Source organism: Onychomys torridus, chromosome 5, assembly GCF_903995425.1.
Source record: "Onychomys torridus chromosome 5, mOncTor1.1, whole genome shotgun sequence".
Lineage (NCBI taxonomy): Eukaryota > Metazoa > Chordata > Mammalia > Rodentia > Cricetidae > Onychomys > Onychomys torridus.
The window spans coordinates 80841811-80866344 of NC_050447.1; the positions used below are offsets into that span (position 1 = coordinate 80841811).

General features: G+C 38.0%; 1 protein-coding gene across 1 annotated transcript in view; it reads left to right on the top strand.

Moving 5' to 3' along the window:
* Window positions 1-14717: 14717 nt before the first annotated feature.
* The window catches only part of Myo3a (myosin IIIA), a 177226-nt gene continuing 167409 nt past the window's right edge, over window positions 14718-24534 (top strand). Inside the window, exons 1-2 of the mRNA XM_036188496.1 lie at window positions 14718-14902; window positions 21441-21575. Of these exons, the coding sequence (XP_036044389.1) occupies window positions 14735-14902; window positions 21441-21575 (303 nt within the window). The 5' untranslated portion in view covers window positions 14718-14734. The remainder of the gene's footprint in view (window positions 14903-21440; window positions 21576-24534) is intronic.

The window sequence follows — 24534 nt, forward strand, 5'->3', positions numbered from 1 at the left end:
TCACTCACAGTTTTATACTAAACCTGAAAAAACAGTTATCTAATGACTTTTTGTGGGTTTGGAGGGTTTCTTACCAAAGCCAGTCTTAAAAGACAGACACATTTTTAAAGAACGGCTACTCTTTGTTTTCAGCATTTATTTATTATTCGTATACCTTTATTTGTTATTGATATTTAGAATGCAAAGTGATGGGTTGTGTTATGATCTTTTCACATGCACATAACATTTTACTTTGTTCTTATTTGCCCCTCTTTGCCCCCACCTCTTCTGGCCATTCCTTTTCCTCTTGAAAAAGCCCTGTCTTTGCTTTCATGTCACATATATTCCAGTATCCTTTCTTTTTCCCCTTCCCCTCCTTTAGGCCTTCTCTTCTCTCCTAGTCCCTTTCCTGTTTTCATCTCTCTCTGTCTCTGTCTCTCTCTCCCTCCCTCCTTCCCTCCATCCCTCTCTCCCTCCCCCTGCACATATAAGAAAAATCAAATATTTATGTTTGTGAGTCAGCCTTATTTCGCTTCATGCAATGTTCTCTGGTCCTATCCATTTCCCTGTCAATGTTATAATTCCATCTCTTCTTTATACCCGAATAAAATACCATGTTCATAGATAGGTGCCACAATTTGTTTACATCTATAGATAGACCAGTTGCAGGGACGGTTCCTTATCTCGGCTACTATGAATAGTGCCACAGTGAATGTGGCAATGCTAGTGTATGTGTGATATGTTGACTTAGAATCCTTCAGAAGCATACCCAGGAGTTTTTGTTGTTGTTTTAATTTTCATTTATGTACTTGTGTATAATGCATTTATTTACTTACTATGATTTACTATGTAAATCAGGCTGGCCTTGAACTCACAGAGATCTGCCCATCTCTGCCTCCCAAGTGCTGGAACTAAAGGTCTATGCCATCATGCCCAGCACCCAATTTTTTAGCTGAGTTGTGTAGTAGTTCTATTTTTAATACTTTGTAGCACCTACATTCTGACTTCTATAGTGACTGCCCTGGTTTACATTTCTTTTTTTTTAAAATATATTTTATTTTTAACAAAATTTAAAAAAAAATAGGCTAAAACAAAAACCATCACATGGAAGTTGGACAAGGCAAACCAACAGAAGGAAAAGAGCCCCCAAGAAGGTGCTAGAATTAGAGATGGATTTGCTCACACACTCAGGAGTTCCAAAACAGTGCTAAACTGAAAGCCATCGTATAAACACAGAGGATGTGGCGCAGACTGGTACAGACCCTGTGCATGCTGACTCAGTCTCTGTGAGTTCATATGACCATATGGTTTAGAGGACCTTGTTCTCCTGGTGTCCTCCACATCCTCTGGCTCTGACACTCTGTTTGCCTCTTCTTCTGTGGGGTTCCCTGGGTTCTGAGGGGAGGGATGTGATGGAGACATCTCATTTAGAACTGTATGTTCCAAGGGCTCTCTCTTTGTGTCATGTCTGGCGGCTGGTTTCTGTATTTGTTTCTGTCTGTTGCAAGGGGAAAGACGCTTCTTTGATGATGGCTGAATAAGACAAGAGTATAACAGACTATCATTAGGAACAATTTTATTGTTCCTTCTTTAAAACCAATTGTGTTTGGTTTTACCCTAGGTCTCTGGGTTATCTGGTCTCTGGTTCTTGATCACCTAAGCAGTGTTGGGTATGGGTTCCATGTAGTGGAGTGGGCCTCAGATCAAGTCAGACATTGGTTAGCTACTCCTACAAGCCATTGTCCCAGCATATTTTGCAGGAATGACAGATGGTAGAGCAAATGTTTTGTGGCTGAGTTGGTGTTTACATGTTTCTTTTGGTAGCCTAAAGAGTACCTTCTCTACCAAAGACACAAGAAGATTGGGGGTAAAGGTTATGTGTAGGCACCAGCTCCACAACTTTAGGTCCAATGACTTGTGTGGGTATTGTCTTCAACAATGGGGACTTGCTGTCCATTTGTAGAGAGCAACCTATTATCTTGGCAAATGCCTGGGTTGTTTGGGGATTTCCTTGCGACCACTTTGACCAACAACTTAATTGGATGTAATCCAATCCCTGTACTGGAAGCTTCGTTTGGTGACAAGAGATGGTTAATTGGGACTCTGTCTCCTTCTTTATTTGGAGACTTCATTAGGATAGCCTTCATATATTTTAGGAAGTTTCCACTGCACTAGGTTTTGGTACCACCCCTCAAATGCCCCTCAATTCTAGTTATCTCTCCCTACATTCCCTCCTTCAATCCCATCTCCCCTCTCAGAATTTATTTTAAATAAATACTCTTACCTCTGTTATTATAGAGGAAGAAAACTAATGGTGGAGTGCAGAATTCATTTAAAGAAGTATATGCAAAGATCTCCCCATTACTCTACAAAAAAATTAAGAAGTAATCTGAGGGGAATAAAAGATAAGTGCTGCCTTATTCAGTACATAACTGTTCAGAGTTTGTTTTATACTGCCATATTGTCCAGGCAGACCGAAGCAGGAAGGGAAGTGTGTCTTATATACCTGGTCTACAGTTAGGCTAGACCAGAGACATCTGAGTCTGTTTTCCATGTGAGAAGAGTAAGTTAAAACATTTTTGGGGGGGATTCAACCTGGTATTATATGTAAGGACGCAATTGTTTTGCAGTTTATCTTCAAAGACATTACTTCATTCATAGTGACAGCAGGAGAATGACGTGTAAGGTAGACTAGATACAGTTACTTCATTTACATTGTCTTAAGTTGCCTAGTCCAGGTAGGACTACTTATGGGGGGTCAAGTTAGTCTGTGCAGGCTTGGGGAAGATATCTAGACCATAGATCTGTCCAATTTTAAAAATTCTCTTTGAATAACTGTCAATCTTCTAATCTTCATCTTTCCTTGATTTTTTTTCCCCATTTTTTCCGATTTTACTCTCCTTGATTTTAGTTTGCAGCTGTGTGTTGTTAGTTAATCTAAAATCTTTGGCTCTATATTTCCCTCGGCATACTATTAAAACAGCTGTGTTTCATAAGCTCTGATAAGTAGTATTTTTGTTATTTCCTGAGTCTAAATATGTCTGGATATATTCATTTCATTTTTCTTTGGTTCTTGAATTGCTTAGTAATGACTTTGTAGAATCCAGTTGTTTAGTTTTTAAGTTGTTTTAGTTGCTGATTTCTGATCCAATCCCATTGCAATTATAAATACTCATAAAGTATATTGATCTTTTTAGGGTATTTCCCCCTGGATATTATACAATACAACCATTGAATTCCCTCATTAATTATGTGGTTTAAATATTATTCTTCATTTTTTGTCCTTTCAATACTAAAGCACTAAAGAGAATTAAAATATCCTAGTAGATGTATGAATTCTCCATTTCCCTTTATTTCTTTCTGGGTCTATTATTTTAGAATTCTGCTAAAGCTTTCTAAAATTTTCTTCGTGATTTGTCTTCAATTGTGTGTGGAGACTCTTTTTACCTTCGATATATGTCTTGCCTCAAAGTAGATTTCATCTGACATTGAGAAAGCTATGCTACTTGGTTTAATTTAGTGTTGATGTGGCATGATTACCCTTCTTCCACTATTTCTCTGTGGACTGGATCTGGATCTCTTGTACATAGCTTGTAACTGCCAATTTCTGTCTTTCCATGGATGAGTTTGGTCCATGAACAATTACTATAATTGTTGCTACATTTACAATTATTGCCAATGGGAATATTATATTTCTGTTTTTAAAAATGTTTCCCTTATTCTGTCTCCCTGAGTTTTTACAGTTTAAATCTCTAGTTGGCTGAAGATGATCTTGAACTTAAAACCAAACCGCTGCCAACTCCTAAACTATGGGATTATAGGCATGAACCACTGTGTTCTGTTTATGCAGTATTGTGGACTGAACACAGGGCTTTAATGCATGCTTGGCAAGTGCTCTGCAAACTGAACGACATTCCCAGTTCCTTGGATGCATTTTTAAAATAAATTTTCCTTCTTATATTTTAGGAAGCTATATATGATATTTTTGAGGTTCTGGTGCTTAGTATAAGTGTTTTATATACGTGTATGTCTTAAGGTCTGAAGCTGTTAATTCTAACTGCCTCTTGAAAAAAAAAATGAGGAAGGAGCCAAGAACATTTTAAGTTCTGCCACCCCTTGCTTTTGATGATTGCTGTTAGGTATTGCCAATGTGACCTGCATTGGCTTCTATGGGCAGAGTTAGTAATACCACACACAACCATTTCTTTGTTGGTTTTGGTATCTTAGACTTTCCTGGTGGGATTATGATTATTCTTCAAGTATATTCTTCAGAAGTGACCTTCCAGCCGGGTGGTGGTGGCGCACACCTTTAATCCCAGCACTCAGGAGGCAGAGCCAGGTGGATCTCTGTGAGTTCGAGGCCAGGCTGGGCTAATAAGTGAGTTCCAGGAAAGGCACAAAGCTATACAGAGAAACCCCTGTCTCCAAAAACAAAAAGCAAACAAACAAAAAGTGACCTTCCTCAGGGGTAATTGTTGCTAAATTAGTGAAAAAAATGTGTTTACGCTGTCTCTGATCTTGAAAGATAGTTTTATGAGCATGTTCTGTCTGTTGTGGACACCCCATATGAGCAGGATTATATGAGGTGCCCTTTTGTGACTGGCTTATTTTGCCTAGAATATCTTGGATGCTAATACATGTTGTAATGTGTCAGAATTTCTTTCCTTTTTAAAACTGCAGAATATTTCATTGTAAGGACTTACCACATTCTGTTTACATTCACACATTAATGAACCAGTATGTAACTCTATCTTTGGCTACTAGGAATAATGTTGCTGCAGTATACATGGTTTTGTTTTTGTTTTTTTTAACTTTTTTTTTATATGTTTAAGATGTAGAGTTGTTGGATCATATAGCAAATCTGTGTTTAATTTTTAAGGAACTACTTTATAATTTATCATGGTTTTACTATTCTATATTTCCATGAACGATGCATATAAGCTCCAGTGTTGTTATAACCTGGACAACATTTTCAATTTTGTGTTTTGTTTCAATGATAGTTATTCTTGTAAGTGTGTAGTAGTAATTCATCATTGTGACTTTTTGATTTGAAGTTTCCTGATGGTAAGTGCCACTGACCACAATTTCATATACACATTGACCATGTGTATTTATTTGGAGAAATATCTTTCTAATATTTTTGTTCAGTTTTTGTTTGAATTATGAGTTATTCATCTATACTGGATTGTAGCTCCTTAACTATATATAATTTACATTTTTTTCTCATTTTCAAGACTGTCTGTTCTCAGGGACAGGAGTGTCCTTTCACACGAGTAAATTTTTTATTCATGCCAAGTCTGTGTCTTTCTGCTTTTCACTTTGTTGCCTGAAGTTTGTGTTATACTCAAGCAACCACTGTCAAATACGATGTCCTGCCTTATTCTCCTCCATAAGCACCAGAGTCTGAGTAGCCTTGTATACCCAGTGTTAAATGAATATCTAGCTTCCTTCTTTTTCTCCAATGTCACTTGTTCTTTTCCCATGTAGAGGTCTTGGCAGACTTTACAGAAATCAAGTAGTCATGGGTTTATTTCCGAGCTCTCTCTCATCTCATTACATTAAGCCAAATAAATGTTCTTAAAATATCAGTGTACTGATTTGATGACTGTAGCTTCTAGTAAATTTTGAACTCAAAAGTCATACCAGGAAACCTCCAACAATGTTGCTCTTTTCTACATAAATTGAGGGCCTTCGAGATTTCATTGGAATTTTAGGAAGTGGTCTTTTTTTTTCTAATTCTTTGCAGACAGCAATGTCATTGAATTTATCTATCTCTTTATATAATATTGACAGATTATTAATATTATCTTTCAGTTTGCCAACAAGAGATATCTATTTTTCAGCAATATATATATATATATATATGTTTTTTGAGACAGGTTGTTCATGTAGATCTCATCCATTTCTCTGTCATTGGGTGATCCTTGGGTCTTTCCTAGGGTCCCGTTTTCTAGGTAGCCTCCCTGGAGTTGTGTAGCAGTCTAGTTTTTACATCTAGTATCCTCCTATGAGTGAGTACATACCGTGTTTGTCCTTCTGAGTCTGCGTTACCTCACTCAGGATGATTTTTTTCTAGATCCATCCATTTGCCTGCAAACCTCATGATGTCATTGTTTTTCTCTGCTGAGTAGTACTCCATTGTGTATATGTACCATATTTTCTTTATCCATTCTTCAGGTGAAGGGCATCTAAGTTGTTTCCAGGTTCTGGCTATTACAAACAAAGCTGATGCAAACATAGCTGAGCAAATGCCCTTGTGGTATGATTGAGCATTCCTTGGGTATATGCCCAATAGTGCTATAGCTGGGTCTTGGGGGAGATGGATACCCCATTTTCTAAGGAAGCACCATATTGATTTCCAAAGTGGCTGTACAAGCTTGCATTCCCACCAGCAGTGAAGGAGAGTTCCCCTTGCTCCACAACCTCTCCAGCATAAGCTGTCTTCTGTGTTTTTGATCTTAGCCACTCTGACAGGTGTAAGATGATATCTCAGAGTCGTTTTGATTTGCATTTCCCAGATAATTAGGGATGTTGAGCAATTCCTTAAATGTCTTTCAGCCATTTGAACTTCCTCTGTTGAGAATTCTCTGTTTAGTTCTATAGCCCATTTCTTAATTGAATTGGACTGTTAGACATTTTGATGTCTAATTTCTTGAGTTCTTTATATATTCTGGATATCAGCCCTCTGTCAGATGTGGGGTTGGTGAAGACCTTTTCCCATTCTGTAGGTTGTCGCTTTGTCTTGTTGACTGTGTCCTTTGCTCTTCTACAAAAGCTTTTCAGTTTCAACAGGTCCCACTGATTGATTGTTTCTCTCAGTGTCTGTGCTGTTTCTCTGAGTAGCTTTGGAGCCTTTCCTGGAACTCACTCTGTGGACTAGGCTGGCCTCGAACTCACAGAGATCTGCTTGCCTCTGCCTCCTGAGTGCTGGGATTACAGGTGTGCGCCACCACTACCTGGCTCTATTTTTCAGCAATATTTTGTAGATTTTAGTGTGTATGTCTCACTTCCTTTGATAAGCTCATTTGTAAGTGTTTCATTTTCTTTGTAGCTATTGTAAGCAGAATAGTTTTCTTAATTTGAGGGAAGGAGGGTTGTGCTTATTAGTAGGAAAGTTTTTGAATCTTGATTTTGTATCTTTTAATTTTTCCAAATTCAAAAAATTCCTATAGAGGAGAGAGAGAGAGAGAGAGAGAGAGAGAGAGAGAGAGAGAGAGAGAGAACCCATGCTTGTGTGCACACATGTGCATGTTTAAGGTTTTCTATAAGTCATCTGTGAGTAGAAGTAATTTAGTTTCTTATTTTCAATGTAAAGACCCACTATTTCTTTTCTTCTTGCCTCACTAGTTGGCCAGGGGGGTTAATACATTTAAAAGAACTGGAAAAAGTGGCCATCCTTGTTCCTTATTTGGGGGAAGTTTTAATCATCCTCTATTAATTATGATGTTAGCTGTGGTCTTTTTCATTTATGTCTTTATTGTATTGAGGGAGGTTTTTTCCCCTATGTCCAGTCTGTAGTGTTATCTTAAATAGCATTGAGGTTTGTCAAATGTCTTTCCCACATATATTTAAATGATGATATTGGCCTTATTTGGTTAACATGATATACTTCATTCATTGATTTTCATATACTGAAGCAGTTTTGTATTACAGGAATGTCACATTTGTTCATGGTGTATGGTCATAACATACTGTTAAATTCAGCTGGTATTTTGTGAGGTTTTTACATCAGTGTTCTCCGGGATATCAGTTTGCACTGTCTTTTCCAGCACCCTCTTCATCTGGGCTCCATATCATGACATGGTGGCATCACAGAATGAGCTCGAAAGTGCTATCCTATTTCAGTATTTCTCAGAACGTTTGACAAATATTGGTGCTAATTCTTCTCTAAATGTTTGGTGGAATTCACCAGTGATACCAGCTGACCCAGAGTTTTTGTGGTTGGGAGATTTTGACTATTGGATCAAGCTCATTCCAATTATTTCATTTTCCTCATATTCAAAATTCATGTTTGGGTCTCTGTTTTAATTAGATTTGTCAGATTTTATATAATCTATCTGATTATAGACAGTTTTGGTGTTTCTTCTATGTGTTTCACTGAAAAAAATGAGCTAAGAAGACATTTCTTTTTAAAATATTTGATAGAATTAATTGTAGAGGTAATTTGAAATTTTTCTAGCTAATTTTTAACATTTCTTTTCAGTATTTGTAAGTATTTATAGAGTATCATCTTCACGCTAGTCACTGCTTTAAAGTTTTTGGGATATTAGTAAATAAAGTGGACAAAAGTCTCAGCCTTTAAGCCAAGCAGGTGACACACACCTGATTCCCAGCCCTTGGGAAGAGGAGAGAGGATTGGGAGTTCAAAGACAGCCTCCGGTACAATACGGAGTTTGACCGCAGCTTTGGTGTCAGGAGACCTAAAGCAAAAAAGCCTCTGGGGTGTGGGCTTCCATTTTGGTAAGAAAGGAAAATGACAAGTAAGATATAACAATAGGAAACTGTGCTGTATGTTAGGGGGTTCTAAACAGTGTGGGGATAGAATAAGATATAATAATAGGAAACTGTGCTGTATGTTAGGGGGTTCTAAACAGTGTGGGGATAGAATAAGATATAACTATAGGAAACTCTGCTGTATGTTAAGGGATTCTAAACTGTGGGGATAGAATAAGATATAATAATAGGAAACTATACTATATGTTAGGGGATTCTAAAGTGTAGGGATAGAATAAGATATAATAACAGGAAACTGTGCTATATGTTCGGGGATTCTATACAGTGTGGGGATAGAATAAGATATAATAATAGGAAACTATTCTATATGTTAGGGAATTCTAAACAGTGTGGGGATAGAATAAGATATAATAATAGGAAACTGTGCTATATGTCAGGGGATTCTAAACAGTGTAGGAATAGGAATCAGGAGGAAGAATGGGGTGGAAGAGAAGGAGGGTAGGCTGAGATTTTAAATAGGATGACCATGGTAGTACCTGCTTATTGGGAAAGAAGTGGCTGATGTATGATCTGAAGGTCATGAGAGAGTGAGCCATCTGCAGGGTAGGTGAACATGAAGGAAGTTCAGTTATTTGATCAGGGAATAGCCAAATGGAGGGCTATAAAAAGAAGAGAAAATACTTGTTGGTGAATATTAAGGTCCTCCTATAGTTAGTAACATAGTTTTATTGAATTGGGATCTTCTATCTTTATTTTTAAAATATCCAAAAGTTCAATATATAATAAATCAGTTAAAAAGTATGAATCCTCATTTTAGAAATGTCACTTTGAAAGTATCATTTTAGAAATATAGTAAAAGCACATGTTTTTCCTAGGGACCCGTTTTCTACGTAGCCTCCCTGGAGTTGTGTAGCAGTCTAGTCATCTTTGTTTTACATCTAGTATCCTCCTATGAGTGAGTTCATACCGTGTTTGTCCTTCTGAGTCTGCGTTACCTCACTCAGGATGATTTTTTTTCTAGATCCATCCATTTGCCTGCAAACCTCATGATGTCATTGTTTTTCTCTGCTGAGTAGTACTCCATTGTGTATATGTACCATATTTTCTTTATCCATTCTTCAGGTGAAGGGCATCTAAGTTGTTTCCAGGTTCTGGCTATTACAAACAATGCTGATATGAACATAGCTGAGCAAATGCCCTTGTGGTATGATTGAGCATTCCTTGGGTATATGCCCAATAGTGCTATAGCTGGGTCTTGGGGGAGATGGATTCCCAATTTTCTAAGGAAGCGCCATATTGATTTCCAAAGTGGCTGTACAAGCTTGCATTCCCACCAGCAGTGGAGGAGAGTTCCCCTTGCTCCACATCCTCTCCAGCATAAGCTGTCTTCTGTGTTTTTGATCTTAGCCATTTTGACAGGTGTAAGATGATATCTCAGAGTTGTTTTGATTTGCATTTCCCAGATAATTAGGGATGTTGAGCAATTCCTTAAATGTCTTTCAGCCATTTGAACTTCCTCTGTTGAGAATTCTCTGTTTAGTTCTATAGCCCATTTCTTAATTGGACTGTTGGACATTTTGATGTCTAATTTCTTGAGTTCTTTATATACCAGTACCTGTCCTTAGTGCATGAGCTGGCTGTTTGGAACCTTGGGCTTACACAGGGACACTTTGCTCAGCCTGGAAAGAGGGGACTGGACCTGCCTGTACTGAATCCACCAGGTTTAAATGAATCCCCAGGAGAGTCTTGGCCCTGGAGGAGATGGGAATACAGGGGAGGGGGAAGGGGGAGGGGGAAGACAGGGAAACCCATGGCTGATGTGTAATTTTTAAAACTTAAATTAAAAAAGAAGATTTAAAAAAAAGCACATGTTAAAATATATTAAGTACGTATCTTGAAAATCCTTCTGTGGCTCATATGTTCATATAAGGAACTTAACTATATGCTTCTAATTTTATGTGCTAGAGATTATTTTTTTATCCCATGAAGGTTAAATAATTTAAAAAGTGTATAAACATTTGTTGTTATGTAGAATGCAGTTTACTGTAGTCAGAAAGCCATCAGTTATTTACTAAATGTGACAATTGATTTCATTTTTAAGGAGTATACAATTTAATGGTGTTAGTAACCAGGTTTTTTTTTTTTATTAAATTACGTTTTAAAAATTTCATTTATACATACTTTATCTCATTTCTCCCTCCTTCCTCCCACAAGCCCCTCCCTCCCCCTTCTCGAATTTATGGTCTATTATTATTGTAACATATATATGAATAAATATATAAATAAAGACTGCCAAGTCTGTTTAGCATTGCTTATACGTAGATATTTTTAAGACTGACTACTTGGCATTGGATAATCCATTAGGGGCTCATCCCTGGGGAAGTGTACCTATTCATCTGCAGATGAGACCTTGGGACTTCTCCATCCATGCTGGCATGTCAACTGGTGTTGTCATTGTTCAAATCTTGTTGAGGCAACCATATTGTTGAGATTTTGTGGGTATAGCTTCTCTGTCTAGCTAGGAAACACAATCTTGCAGCAGGACTTCCTTGTACTTTGGCTTTTATAATCTTTCTGCCTCCCCTTACACACACACACACACACACACACACACACACACACACACCCCAAACACATACAAAAATACACACAAACACACACATTATAATTAATGTTATATAAATATAATATGATTCTCTGTGTCTTTTTCAAACGTCCTTCGTCTTCCTTCCCTGTCTATCCATATTGTCCTCCCTCCCCCTACCCAATAAAAGCCTCACACCATTTTCTCATTTCCCCTTAATATCATGAGTATCCCACTGTTCCCTTCTCTAACAGCTTTTCTCTAGTCTCATTATTGAAATTCCTTCTTTGTGATTTTGTAGAAATAGTTTTCAAAGGCTTCATTTTATTTGCTTTGGGGGGCATGTTTGTTTTAAATGGGATTTGACTGAGTATATTCTGTTTCCAAAATATCTGTGTTCCTACTATTGTTTTATAAGACAGTGACTCACTCATTTTTAAAAAAGTAAGTCATGTTTTGGACAAAATTCTGTTTATTTTTAATGTCCAGCTCAAACTCTGTTTATTCCCTGTATCTTTTTCTTATCACTTCAGAAGTAATTGCTTATTCTCCTGGGTGACTCTAACACATCATAAATGTCTATGTCTATGTATAATATGGTATAGTCAGATGTTTTAACCTAACCATGTGTTTCCTATCTTTGTATCTCAAAACTTATTAAAGTATGTTGCCCATGCTTTGTGTTCAGATTTGTGTGTTTTCCATTTTATGCCTGTAAATTGAAAATTCAACAGTTTATTAATTCTTAATAGTTATTATCTCAGAAATGATAGCTGTATTTAATAATACTACCATGTGGAAGCAAGTATTTCATGTAATGGCTGTTTCTCCTGGTTGGAAACTCCTGTTTCAGACTTTTAACAAGATGTAATTGGTCCCTTTGTCTAACATTACATTATATGCATGGCATAAATGCCTGTTTGCATGACTCAAGAGCAGAGAAGTAAGCAGCAGTCATTTTGTCACTGGTTATGAAGTCATTGAAGAGGATGATTATCACTGATTTACCTCTTTGCATCTTAGATCAAAGGCACAAATTTCATAAAGACTGAGTATTCCAAGAACCATTCAGAAGCATCTTTTTGTGTAGTGATGTGATTTTTTATCAGGTATTCATAGCCATTAACAAGATGATGTGCCTCTTAGTGTAGTTAATCAGGATATGATGCTTACTTTGATTTAGATTTCTATGTCCTCTTTAGTTCTTTATAATCCTTATTTTTCTCACCCACTTTTTTTTAAAAAGGTTTTTTTTTTCAAACTATTATTTATTCATTCATTCAAGAGTGATGCTTTAAAATTTCCTGTGTAACGGACACAGAATTAAGCATTATTTGGTTTATAATTAAGTAAGCTAGACAAGGTCTCTGCTGTCAGAACTAACAGATTAGCCAACACTTGCTCATTTAGCTCATTTTTGTTGACTACTTATCACATGCTAGCTGTTGTTCTGGGAATTATGTGGTAGCAAAAATGATAGAAGTAGAGAAGCTATTGTAGCCTACATGGAAGAGTAACAGAAAGGACAAAAGATAACTTTGAGAAGGTCTTTTTGAGAGACTCCTGGTTCAGCTGAGTGCTAAGGGAAGAAGGAGTACCAGTCAATGGTAAACAGAAGTTACCGGGGTTAAGAATAAATGTGCCGTGATAGATGAAGATTGGTTTGTAATTTTTGAGTGAGAACATTAAGGATTCTTTTTTTTTTTTTTTACGGGATAGGATTTCTCTGTGCACTTTTAGTGTCTGTCCTGGATCTCGCTCTGTAAACCAGGCTGGCCTCAAACTCACAGAGATCCTCCTGGCTCTGCCTCCCGAGTGCTGGGATTAAAGTAGTGCACCACCAACGCCTGGCTAAGGATTCTATTACTAAATTAATGATGTGAAGGCATCTGTTGTGAGTTGGTCCAGGGGGCAGTGGACAGCAAATGGAACAATTTGAGAAGAGGACAGGGGCAGACATGGTATAGAGCAGTGATTCTTGGAAGAGGGGATTATGCAAATTAGGTAAATGTAGTAGGACAGTTAGGCACTGTTGACAGTCTACATGTAGATGTGCTGGGGACAAGATTGTTGTGTAAGATATTTAATTTAAATACATAGACATAAAGAAGATTCAAAGCTTACCAAGAGTTGATTATTTTCCCTATAGGATTGTGTGTGTGTGTGTGTGTGTGTGTGTGTGTGTGTGTGTGTGTGTGTGTGTGTGTGTGTGTGTGTGTGTGTGTGTGTGTGTGCGTGTGTTTTAAAGGGGAGAAATAAGAACATGGAAAAGATTTATAATTATGTAAGTCATAGGGTCTATTCTGAGAAAGAAGAAATGAATAGGGAGTGAAGACAGAGGAAGATGAACAGACCTAAAGGAAGTAGAGAATGCATAGATTGGTGATACGGAGAAGTTGGAAGTCATTAGTGTGGTCTGACAAGTGAATTTTGTGTGCATATTATGGAGTATTAATACATCTGTGGTGACAGTTAATTTTCATAATTAGTTTGACTAGATTAAGATGCCTTGAGGATTGATAAATCAGCACACCTATGAGTATGAAGGCTTTCCATAGATGAGTTTTGACAAAATGGGTGGATTTCTAATACCTTGATGGACTCACAGTAAGATAGTAGGTAGGAACTGCGCCTAGTTGGATAAAGGTTATTGAGGAAATGTCTTGGGGATGAAATATCTTGCCTCGGTTTCTTCCTGAATCCCACTTCTCTGTTTCCTTTTCACCGTGAACATTTCTACCCTGCCATGCCCTCCCTGTTCTCCTCTCTTACACTGGCTCTGTCAAGTAGTCCCCCACAGCTAAGAGAAAGTCAGCGTATTTATAAGTAGATGTTTCTATGTGTATGTATCCAAACCTTAATCAAGTTTTAACACTGAGAAGAATGTGCTTTTGTATACATAAATGAAAACATGTGAGGGCTACTTGGAATGCTGAGAATGTGTTCCTTGTATTTGGATGCTAACAAGTGTCCGCATTAGCCATATTCCTTCAAACCAATGAATTGAAACTCACTTGTCACTGTACTATGTGCTAATGTGATGCGAAGAAGTAATGACAAGCAGCTATAGAGAGTGTTGTTGGAGTGTCATATTTGGAAGTGTGAGACCTTAACGATGATTCAGGGGTTAGAATTTAGAAAGAAAGAAACCATCTGATGAGTCAAGAGTAGGAAGGAGGAGACGAGAGATGAGGCCAAGGGGGTGATGGGCTGATTTTTAAAGGGCCTCTCAGGCTACAGTAAGAAAACATCAGTATAAAAGCAGTAAGAGGACCCATTACTGGGTTTTATATAGAGATTCAGCATAAAACATGATCACTTATAAAGTGAAGAACTTTTATCATCTGAGTTTATTCTAAAGCTATTTTGTTATAATCCCCAAGGATGAAGAAATTAGTTAAAAATGACATCAAAGCAATAAGAAAGGGTCATTTTTATCTGAAAAGTATTAATTAATGAATCAATACACTATGAAACAACACTAAACATAGAAATTGAGTCCTGCATACAAAGCATTATTAAACTCGTTAGCCTGCTCATAAAGTATTAATTAAATTTCTTCTGACTCGGAAGTATATTTGATTACTGTTGCACATTTTCTATTGTGTTGGTGAAAGTTTTAGATAATTTCCCACCACCTCATGCACGCCATCTAATACCTCTGATCAAATGCAGGTGGAACTGTACCGTTTTTCTCCAGTGACTTAAGCCTTGGCGATGCTTCCGTTAATTGGAAAAACAATCATCTTTGATAACTTTCCTGATCCTTCTGATACATGGGAAATCACTGAAACCATCGGCAAAGGAACGTATGGGAAGGTTTTTAAAGTCCTGAATAAGAAAAATGGCCAGAAAGCTGCAGTCAAAATTCTGGATCCAATCCACGTGAGTCACTTTGAGGGTTTTTTTTTTTTTTCAAGATTGTGTTTATTTGCTTGTTTGTTTGTGTATGTGAGTATGTATGTCCATGTGTGTGGCAGTGCATGCGTAGGCGAATGTGCATGCATACGTGTATATGTGCATATGAAAACCAAAAGTCAACATTGGTTCTCATTCCTCAACCATCATTCACCTTGTTTTTTGAGGCAGGGTTTCTCATTGGCCTGAAACTCAGTTCTTAGGCTAGCCTAGCTGTCCAGGGTTCTGTCTGTCTCTACTTACCAACCAGCCTACCTAGCATGGGCATTACAAGCAAGCAACACCACTTTCAATGTTTTTATGTGGGTCTGGGTGGGGCAATGGACTTGAGTTTTCCTGCTTAGAAGGTAAGCACTTTACCAACTGAGATATCACCTCAACCCTAACCTTTATTTTATAAGTCTCTACGTCATTTTTCCTTGTATTCAACACTTAAAAAGTCCAAAAGTGTCTTACATAGATCACTCATCACAGTGCCATTCTGAAACAAGGAGATGTCTAATTGTTTGCTCCTTCTACTTATGTGTTTTGCGCATGCAATAAAGTGCCACACATTCTTAAACAAATGTATAAGCACAAAATGTATCTCTTAACAATGAACCAGTTGATTGTACAGCATTCTATACTTTTTTTAAAAAAAAAAAAAGCCATAGAAACACAAATTTTTGGATCTAGAAAGATCTAGAAATTCTCCTGAAAATCTGATCTCCATTTTTCCTGCACTCACTTGGGCTTTGAATATTATTTCTCTTAAGTCAAACTGGAGAGTATTTTTTAAAAAATGTTAAACTGCACAATGATGCCAGTTGATATGTCAGCACTTGGGTGGGGGTAGGGGGTGGGGTGGGAACACAACTCACAAGGCTCTACCCCTGGATGATGAGCTACAGGTAATCATTGACTTCTGAGAGAGGGAGAATCAGTCTTCTCTAGGGATGAGCCCCGGATATGTCATCTAGTTCTAAGTAGTCAACCCTAAATAGACAGGAACTTAGCAAGTGTGTGCATAGATGTGTGAGTGTATTTGTGTGTGTGTATGTGTGTGTGTGAGAGAGAGAGAGATAGAGACAGAGACAGAGACAGAGAGACAGAGAGAGAAAGAGAGACAGAGAGACAGTAAGTAGAGAAGAACTGGTGAATTTGAGATAGAAAGGGGGTGGAATTGGAGGAGGGAGAGGCAGGGGTAAGAATTATATAGATATGGTACTTACATATGAAAATAAACAATAAAAATAAATTTGAAAAGTAACATTGTTAATAAAAGAAAAGTGTTAAATTTCTCTCAGAGAAGGGAATTTTCTGATTTGCTTGTTTCCATATCAAAAATGGTATTGATTTACTGTGGTGAAATTCCTCATTGAGGAATTGCACTTCCTGTTCTCTTGAGTGTCTAGTAGTGTTTCCCAACACTCAATGGTACCCCTCCCCCAGGCTTGCTTTTTTTTAGAACAAGTGTTGGCAGTTTGGGAATATCTGAGCCTCCTAGAAATAAGTAAGTCTCCCATAACACACAGGTGAGCCAAATAAGCTCAGAATCATATACTCCCCAAATTCTATCGAGAGTCACTTCTATTAAAAGACTCTTGCATTAATGGTGGAACTATAACATGATTAGAAACGATAAAATAAGGAGGTCACTACAGCCCTGAGTCCTGGACATGGCTTGTCTGCTAGCAAAGTAGGCTACAAAACTACCTGGTTCTTTATTCATCTTAAGAGTGGTTTTATTTTGATAATTTATTCCTGCTAAAATCATTGTAACTGCAGCATTCCATGTTATTTTTAGCAGAGGACTGGGGCAGGGATGATTTATTTTAAAGTAGGAAATCTGGCACATTGGAAGCTACAGTTGGGAAATGCAGTTTCCAGGCTCAGTTGATTTGCTGCATTTTTCACAGTCCCTTAAGACTTTCGCCATTTACCTGAAGGGAAGAGACACAAGTTACATTCTGCCAAAGGGGCAACATTTCTCTTTCCTCCAGTTTTTGGTGTTAGGGTTGGAGATTTACAACAGCAACAGATAACATGTTAGACCAACCCCAACACCTACCCCAAAGTAAGGTATCTGTCCCACCCCTGTAGTTAAGAGTTTTCCTGCCTGGCCCAGTCAGGACAAATCTCTCTCACCCGCCAGGCCCACAGTCGCTCAGACCCAACCAAGAAAGCACACAGAAACTTACATTGCTTACAAACTGTATGGCTGTGGCAGGCTTCTTATTATCTACTTCTCCTATCTTAAATTAACCCATTTCTGTTAGTCTATATTTTGCCACATGGCTTGTGGCTTACCAGTGTCTTTACATGTTGCTTTTCATGGCGGCGGCTGGCGGTGTCTCTCTCCAGCCTTCTACTTCCCAGCATTCTCTTCTCTCTTGTCCCGCCTATACTTCCTGCCTGACCACTGGCCAATCAGAACTTTATTTACACAGAGCGATATCCACAGCACTTCCCCTTTTCTTTTTTTTTTTTTTTAAGGAAGGTTTTAACTTTTACATAGTACAATTACATATAACAAAACAATTATCAAGCAAGAATTACAGTTACAATATTAAAGAAGATATCCTATCTATCTTATATTTATGAGTCTAAGGTTTTATATCTAATGTATCTTTTATCATAACTGAGGAAATTATAACTATCTAGTCTTCAACCACATCAAAGACCTCAGAAGGATATAATATTACCTGAGAAATGGGAGAAGGATGCAAGCATTTTTCGGTAGTCTTGCAGGGTAGACAGAGACAGCTGGCAGCCTGGACAGTCACCTAATGTTCCTTTGTAAAGTTGGGGCATTTGTCTTCAGCCCATAGGGCTAGAGACCCTTGGTCCCTTTTTTCAGTGTCCTGTAGATTGTCTGGCAGTTTCCTCTGTGAAGCAGGAACCTGAAGGACCATTTTGAAAGCAAAGTTCAGTGGTCACCTTTCTATGGGTCCTGCATGTCCAGGTGATCGAGCAGTCCATGCAAGAACAGTTTCTTGCCAAAATGGCCATTTTTGCCAAGGTGAAGATAAACTCCATATGAAGTGTCTTCAATGCCCATCTTCCTCTCTGAAGTAAAATGGTGCTGCCAGAAGCAGACATGCCTCACTGTCCAGAAAGTCTAAATTTTAAAAATATTTTAAATGCCATATTCTGTAGGTCTTTGAAGTGTTTGAAGATTACCTATCTATCTGAAATATCTCTATGTATATGTAGAAGACTTAACTAACATGGCTACGAGTATGATTATCATAGATGACTAATTATTAATCTATTTTTAATTATCCATTACAATTTAAAATGAGCTATACAAACATAATACCTTAAACACGATTAGAAATATACACACAGTATAACAAAATTAACTTTAAGTTTGTATCAATAGACTAAAATCTATACCAATGTAAAACATTTTAAATGAGTTGTTGCTCTTTAGAAGTAAGTTCATTAATCTACCCTTTCATCCTATCATATCTATATCATATCCCCTTTTTTTCTTTAGAAAGAGATCACATTTATAATCAACCTGCTTTAAAGAAAAATATTGGTTTTTGTCTGTCCCACACCAGAGGGCTCTTCTGATTTGGGACACAAGAAGCTCTTACCCTTTTCTTTTAGCAATATGTCTGGGTTTAGAGAAGGAGTGAGCCAATTCCATCTCCAAAGCCAGCTTGATAATTTTGGGAATGTGGGCGTTGTTTCTCTTACTACTTCCTGCTGGAGGGGGGCGCTGTATCTTATGGGGATACAAAGAAAATTTTAGGATTATAGAGTAGTCCATTAGAGTGAACCTCTGAGTCAGTTGCCTTGAAATCATTCTGGATGTCAGATCATCTGGGCCATGGTGTCATCGGAGACCTTTCAGGTGGTCTTGGCTGATCAAACCTGATATATCTTAATCTGGAACAAATCCACAGCCTCTGGCAGAGGCTCTTTTCCAAAGCAACATATCCTTATATCCAAATTTCAAAGTCAAGGTACCTTTAAAATTTACATTTTTGTTTAACTCAACAGCTTTTATGATCAAATCCTTTTCTGTGGTTAAAAATCCCAAAGACAACATAAACCAGATTTTCTGTGTATTATCCATCTTTATAAGACTGAAATGCCATTGTGGCTGCTGGCTCCGCCCACCTCAGTTTCCCAACATGGTGGTGGTACAGTTTACCGCCAGCTCTGGGTCTGGAGCCATGTGTACCATCAACTATCAGAAGCAGTTCTATCAAAGCAGTGCATAGCCCAGAAACCCTTTATTTTATTTATTTATTTTTTTTAACTAGCAAAGGCTAAATCCACCATGCAGCAGAGTAAAGTGCTGCTTGTAGACTCCTCATTCCCGCCACACTGCAGGTCAGACGCATACGCCAGGAACCCGCCATAGAAGCTCAAACCGGCAGGCTGCAGCTAACTTGAGAGATACAACTAGGAAGCTGTTTTTAGCTCCGTTTAGAATCTTTTTTCTCAGGTTTTAGGTGGAAACTCTTGCCAACACATTGGGCGCCATTTGTAGTTAGAGTTTTCCTGCCTGGCCCACAGTCAGGACAAATATCTCTCACCCGCCAGGACCACAGTCGCTCAGACCCAACCAAGAAAGCACACAGAAACTTACATTGCTTACAAACTGTATGGCTGTGGCAGGCTTCTTATTATCTACTTCTCCTATCTTAAATTAACCCATTTCTGTTAGTCTATATTTTGCCACATGGCTTGTGGCTTACCAGTGTCTTTACATGTTGCTTTTCATGGCGGCGGCTGGCGGTGTCTCTCTCCAGCCTTCTACTTCCCAGCATTCTCTTCTCTCTTGTCCCGCCTATACTTCCTGCCTGACCACTGGCCAATCAGAACTTTATTTACACAGAGCGATATCCACAGCACACCCCTTTCCTGTGATAAGAGCAAGTATAATGCACATGATCATTCCCTTCCACAACTGCTCATATATGATGGATTTACAGCACTTGAGAATCAAAACCTCTAAATACTTTGGAGAAAGAGGGGGAAGTGGGGAAGGAGGAAGGAGAAAGGAGAGAGAAGGAGGGAGGGAGGGAGACAAAGACAGAGACAGAGACAGAGACAGAGCAGGTAGAAGACAGAGGAACACCTCACATCATCTCAGGAATACTTTCCATTTCCTTCCATCACATTGGCCAGGAGCTCACCAGTTAGGTGCAATAACTGGTTCAGCTGGCCAGCAAGCCCAGGGCTGCCTGTCTCCACTTTCCCAGTGCTGATTGCAAGTGCATACAAACAACCATGCCCTGCATGCGAGCATCAGAATCAGGTCCCCAGGCTTGTGAATAAAATACAATACACCCACACATTTCATAAAAATTAGGGTGTACTTTTAGGGTAAAGGAGCCTTAGTGCTTTGTGTATTTATCAAAACTTAAGATTGTTGACCCTCTGCAAGGAAAGGATGACATGACCAGGACTGGAAGATAGTGGAGTACAGACCTCTGTTTTCCACTGAACATCTCTCAGTCCAATTTCTTGGAGTTTACGTTTTCTTTGTCCTGTGCTGATTCTGTGATCCTGTAGCAAAACAACGAAGGCATTAAGTATGACTGTTAGATTTTCTCTTATCGTCTGCAAGTTGCTCCATATAGGTAGACATGATGTCCTAGAAACACACTCAAATGGTTTTCCAGCATTCTATTAAAGTATCCACTCGTTCTCTTTCTCATGGATTTGCTGTTAACTTAGGCTTATATTGTATCATATAATTTAGTTCCATTTCAGTGTTCTAAGTAGGAATTTATGGCCTGTATAATGGGTCTTTGATAACTTCTAAATATACTGTGTTCTGAACCAAAGAAATTAACTTTCCAGTCTTTTTATCTACTTATTTACTTATTTTAAACTGTTGTCTTGGTCATTGCAATCAAATCACTAATACAGTACTGTATTGGCTGGTTTTGTGTGGTAACTTGGCACAAACTAGAGTCCTCAGAGGAAGGAGCCTCAGTTGAGAAAATGCCTCCATGAGATCCAATATAAGGCATTGTCTCATTTAGTGATCAATGGGGGAGGGCCCAGCCCATCGTGGGCTGAGCAAGCCATGAGAAGCAAGCCAGTAAGCAGCTCCCCTCCGTGGCCTCTTCATCAGCTCCCGCCTCCAGGATCCTGCCCTGTTTGAGTTCCTGTCCTGACTTCCTTCATTGATGAACAGCATGCTGAAGTGTCAGCCAAACAAACCCTTTTGCTTTTGGTCCTGGTGTTTTGTTGCACCACTAGAAGCCCTAAGACAAGTATAAACGAAATTGTCTGGAGTAGTTCTCCAGTTGCATGGGATAATAACCTTTTATTTCTCTCTTTTAAAATTTAGTTAAATTAATACAGTTTGCAATGCACTGAATTAGTAAAAAAAAAAAAATGGTAAACTGTAATGAGATATTTCAATACATTATAAAGCACAGTACCAATGACTATGACCTTGCTTTAGGAAGTTGAAGTTCTCTACTTAGTATTCTGATATAATTTGATTAGCATCACTTGTGTTTTCTTCTTATGACCTGTTTTAACCCAGGATATTGATGAAGAGATTGAAGCAGAGTATAACATCTTAAGAACACTTTCTGACCACCCGAATGTGGTCAGATTCTATGGGATTTACTTTAAGAAGGACAAAATAAATGGAGATAAGCTATGGCTAGTTCTTGAGGTAAGTGCTCAGCTTTATATGAGTGATGAGGATTTGTGTTGTGGTTTTATGTCACATCTGCAGCACCCAAGACCAGTGTGTAGTGTGTCCCTTACCACTGATGTCCTCAATATAATGTTGTATCAGTTTGGGCATTGACATCTTATACAGATCAGGAAATTAAAAGTCTAGAAAGACTACCAAAGATTAAAAGACAACACGTCCACAACAAAAAAAACTAAAGAAATGAAGATGATTTTGTCCTACAGAAAAACAAGTTACATTTTAAAAAATATTTGGCCAGGTGATGGTGGCACATGCTTGAAGCCAAGCACTTGGGAGGCAGAGGCAGGTGGATTTCTGAGTTCGAGGCCAGCCTGGTCTTCAGAGTGAGTTCCAGGACAGCCAGGGATACACAGAGAAACCCTGTCTCAATAAACAAACAAATAAATAAATATTTTGTTCATTTAATACATGACCAAAGTTCTGTAAGAACTAGGGTGTAAGAGCAAATTAATGTCAAGCAAAGCCTCCTTAGAAATAGCTGTGGTCTTCTTTGATCTTTATTGAAAGCTAATGACTTAAACTATAGAACTAAATATCAACATTTGTGGAGAGAAAACCTTGCCCCAAATGGTTTTCTGAGTAAATTGTTGTGGGCAAAAAAAAAAAGGGTGAACTTTTGAATCTCTAGAGTATGCTTTTTTGAAATGTGCAGTCTGCTCTAGGACAGGTTACTGAGAGCCCACAGCTCCCTAAGATGACAGTACTAGAGTTCAATTTTTCATTGTTCAAGTAATCATTAGTTCAAACAAAAGTTATAAGGAATTTTAAAAGTCACTTTTTGGCTAGCAGAATGGCCCAGTGAAGATGTTTCCACCAAGTCTAATAGCCTGAATTTGATAACTGGAAACTCACATGGTAGAAGGGAAGAACCAACTCCAAGAAGTTGTCATCTGACCACAGCCTTGTTCGGCTAAGTAACAGCATAATATTTTCTGTTGGTTATTGTATTAGCATTTGATTGTTTCTTGTGAATATCTATTTGTTTTCTTGACATAGTTGGTCTTTGTGCTGCTATAATAAAAATAAAATACCACAGACTATTAACTTATAATGAAGAAAAACAGTGCAACACAGACTCTGTCTTCAAAACAAAAACTGAAACAGAAGGCAAACACATGAACAACAGCAAAAGCAGGCAGTACACAGAGCTGTTAATATAATGTCATATAATAATGTAATATAAGGATCCAGCATACTGGGACTGCCCTGTCCTGTTCAGCTCTCTGCTCTTGATATTTTGGGATGCTGTTCCTAGAAAACTGACTGGGCCTCTCTCATCTCAATGGTACTGTTTTAATACTGGCAAGAATGTCCATTTTGTCTTGAAACTCTGTGTGTTCCTACCAGAGTCTGGAGGTCTACCTGCATCTGGTCTCTTGATGTTTTACTGTGGCTTACCCGGGTGGATCTTATTTCCTGATCCTTGGCCTCCTCTGTCCAAGTTTATGTCTCCATATTGCCTATCCTGTAATAGTATGTGCGTCACTCGCGTTGACTCCTTTGCTGATGTCTTGATTCCTTCTGGAGACCCAGTCTCTCACCTGTGAGTATGAAGCACACCAGGCAGGCTCCTGGGTGCTGATATTCTGTGTGTTAGATGTGTGGGTGTCCAGTCTTATGATTGGATGCTGCCAGATGATCCCTTGTTTTCTAAATCTTACCCTCTGCACCTCCACCTTCCTTCCCTGGCACTGTGTGGGTTAATCTGTTCTGGGCAGCACCAAGGAACCTCAGCAAGCCCTTCAGTTTGTAGCTTCCATTGCTTCCCTATATCAGTCCTGGTGTGAGGACGCAATTCCACATTGTAAGACTTGGGATCTCTGGCCCATTGCTCTTCCATTTTATGTTTTCTTTGCGTCTTAGACTTTGTTTTTATTCCTTTATTGGCATTTAAGTAGATATTCATGAGTAAGAGGAAATTAACCTGTCTTTCACCTGAAACCTTTAATTATATTATAGAACCTTTGAAAATATAAAATAATATCTTAAAGAAGCTGTTCAGATTCTGAAGCTGTGTATTTTGTTATATGACATTTATAAAATTGAAATCACTGCTCCATAGTATTAGACAATTTATTTAAAAGCCACTTTATATTTTTCCAGTATAAGATAGCTTTATATCTTACTTTAAACTACATACTAAACAAAACTAAACTCTTATTCATCTAAATTTAATTATCCAAGTAATAGAATGCATATTATGAACCTAAATCTTTTTGCCTTGCATTAGTGAAGAATTTTAGAGTCTTTACTTCAGTTTTGCATTATATAGCTGAGCTGTTATGCTGTGTGAGTCCTTAAGTCTTGAGTGCAATTTTGCGTACCCATCAAATACTTTCAGTAGTGTATGCTGAGCTTTACAAACAGATTAGCAGTGAAATAGAGATCTGGGTTCTCTGGCTGAAATGGAGCTCTATGGGCAAGGAAACAAGCTATGGCATTTTGCCCAGAGATCAAAAAATATTAAATAAGATCACTTCTTGCCTACCCTGTCAATCTTCTATTCTAATTATACTGGCATTTTTAATATAAAACCTTGAAATTTGGGTTTATTTGAATTGAATTGAAGACTCCTGATGATAGTTAAGTATATTTTTTGGGTTTTGTTTTTTTAGTGGTGGCAGTTTTTGCTGGTAATTGCTGTTGTTGTTGTTGTTGTTTGAAAAGAGGCAAATGATTTACTAAAATGGTTTTAATGGATTAAAGTGACAAAATGGAGAGCCATTCTGATATAATGAATCTATAAGGACTTAGAGGGTTCTTTGAACTTTGTTGATATGCTTTACCATCAGATGGAAATATTGAACATTCCCTAATGGCTTGAGAGAAAATAGTGTCATTTGATAAAATAGCATGATGATTACACTTTATTGTCAATTTGATTGGATGTGGGGTCCCCTGGAAAACATTGTTC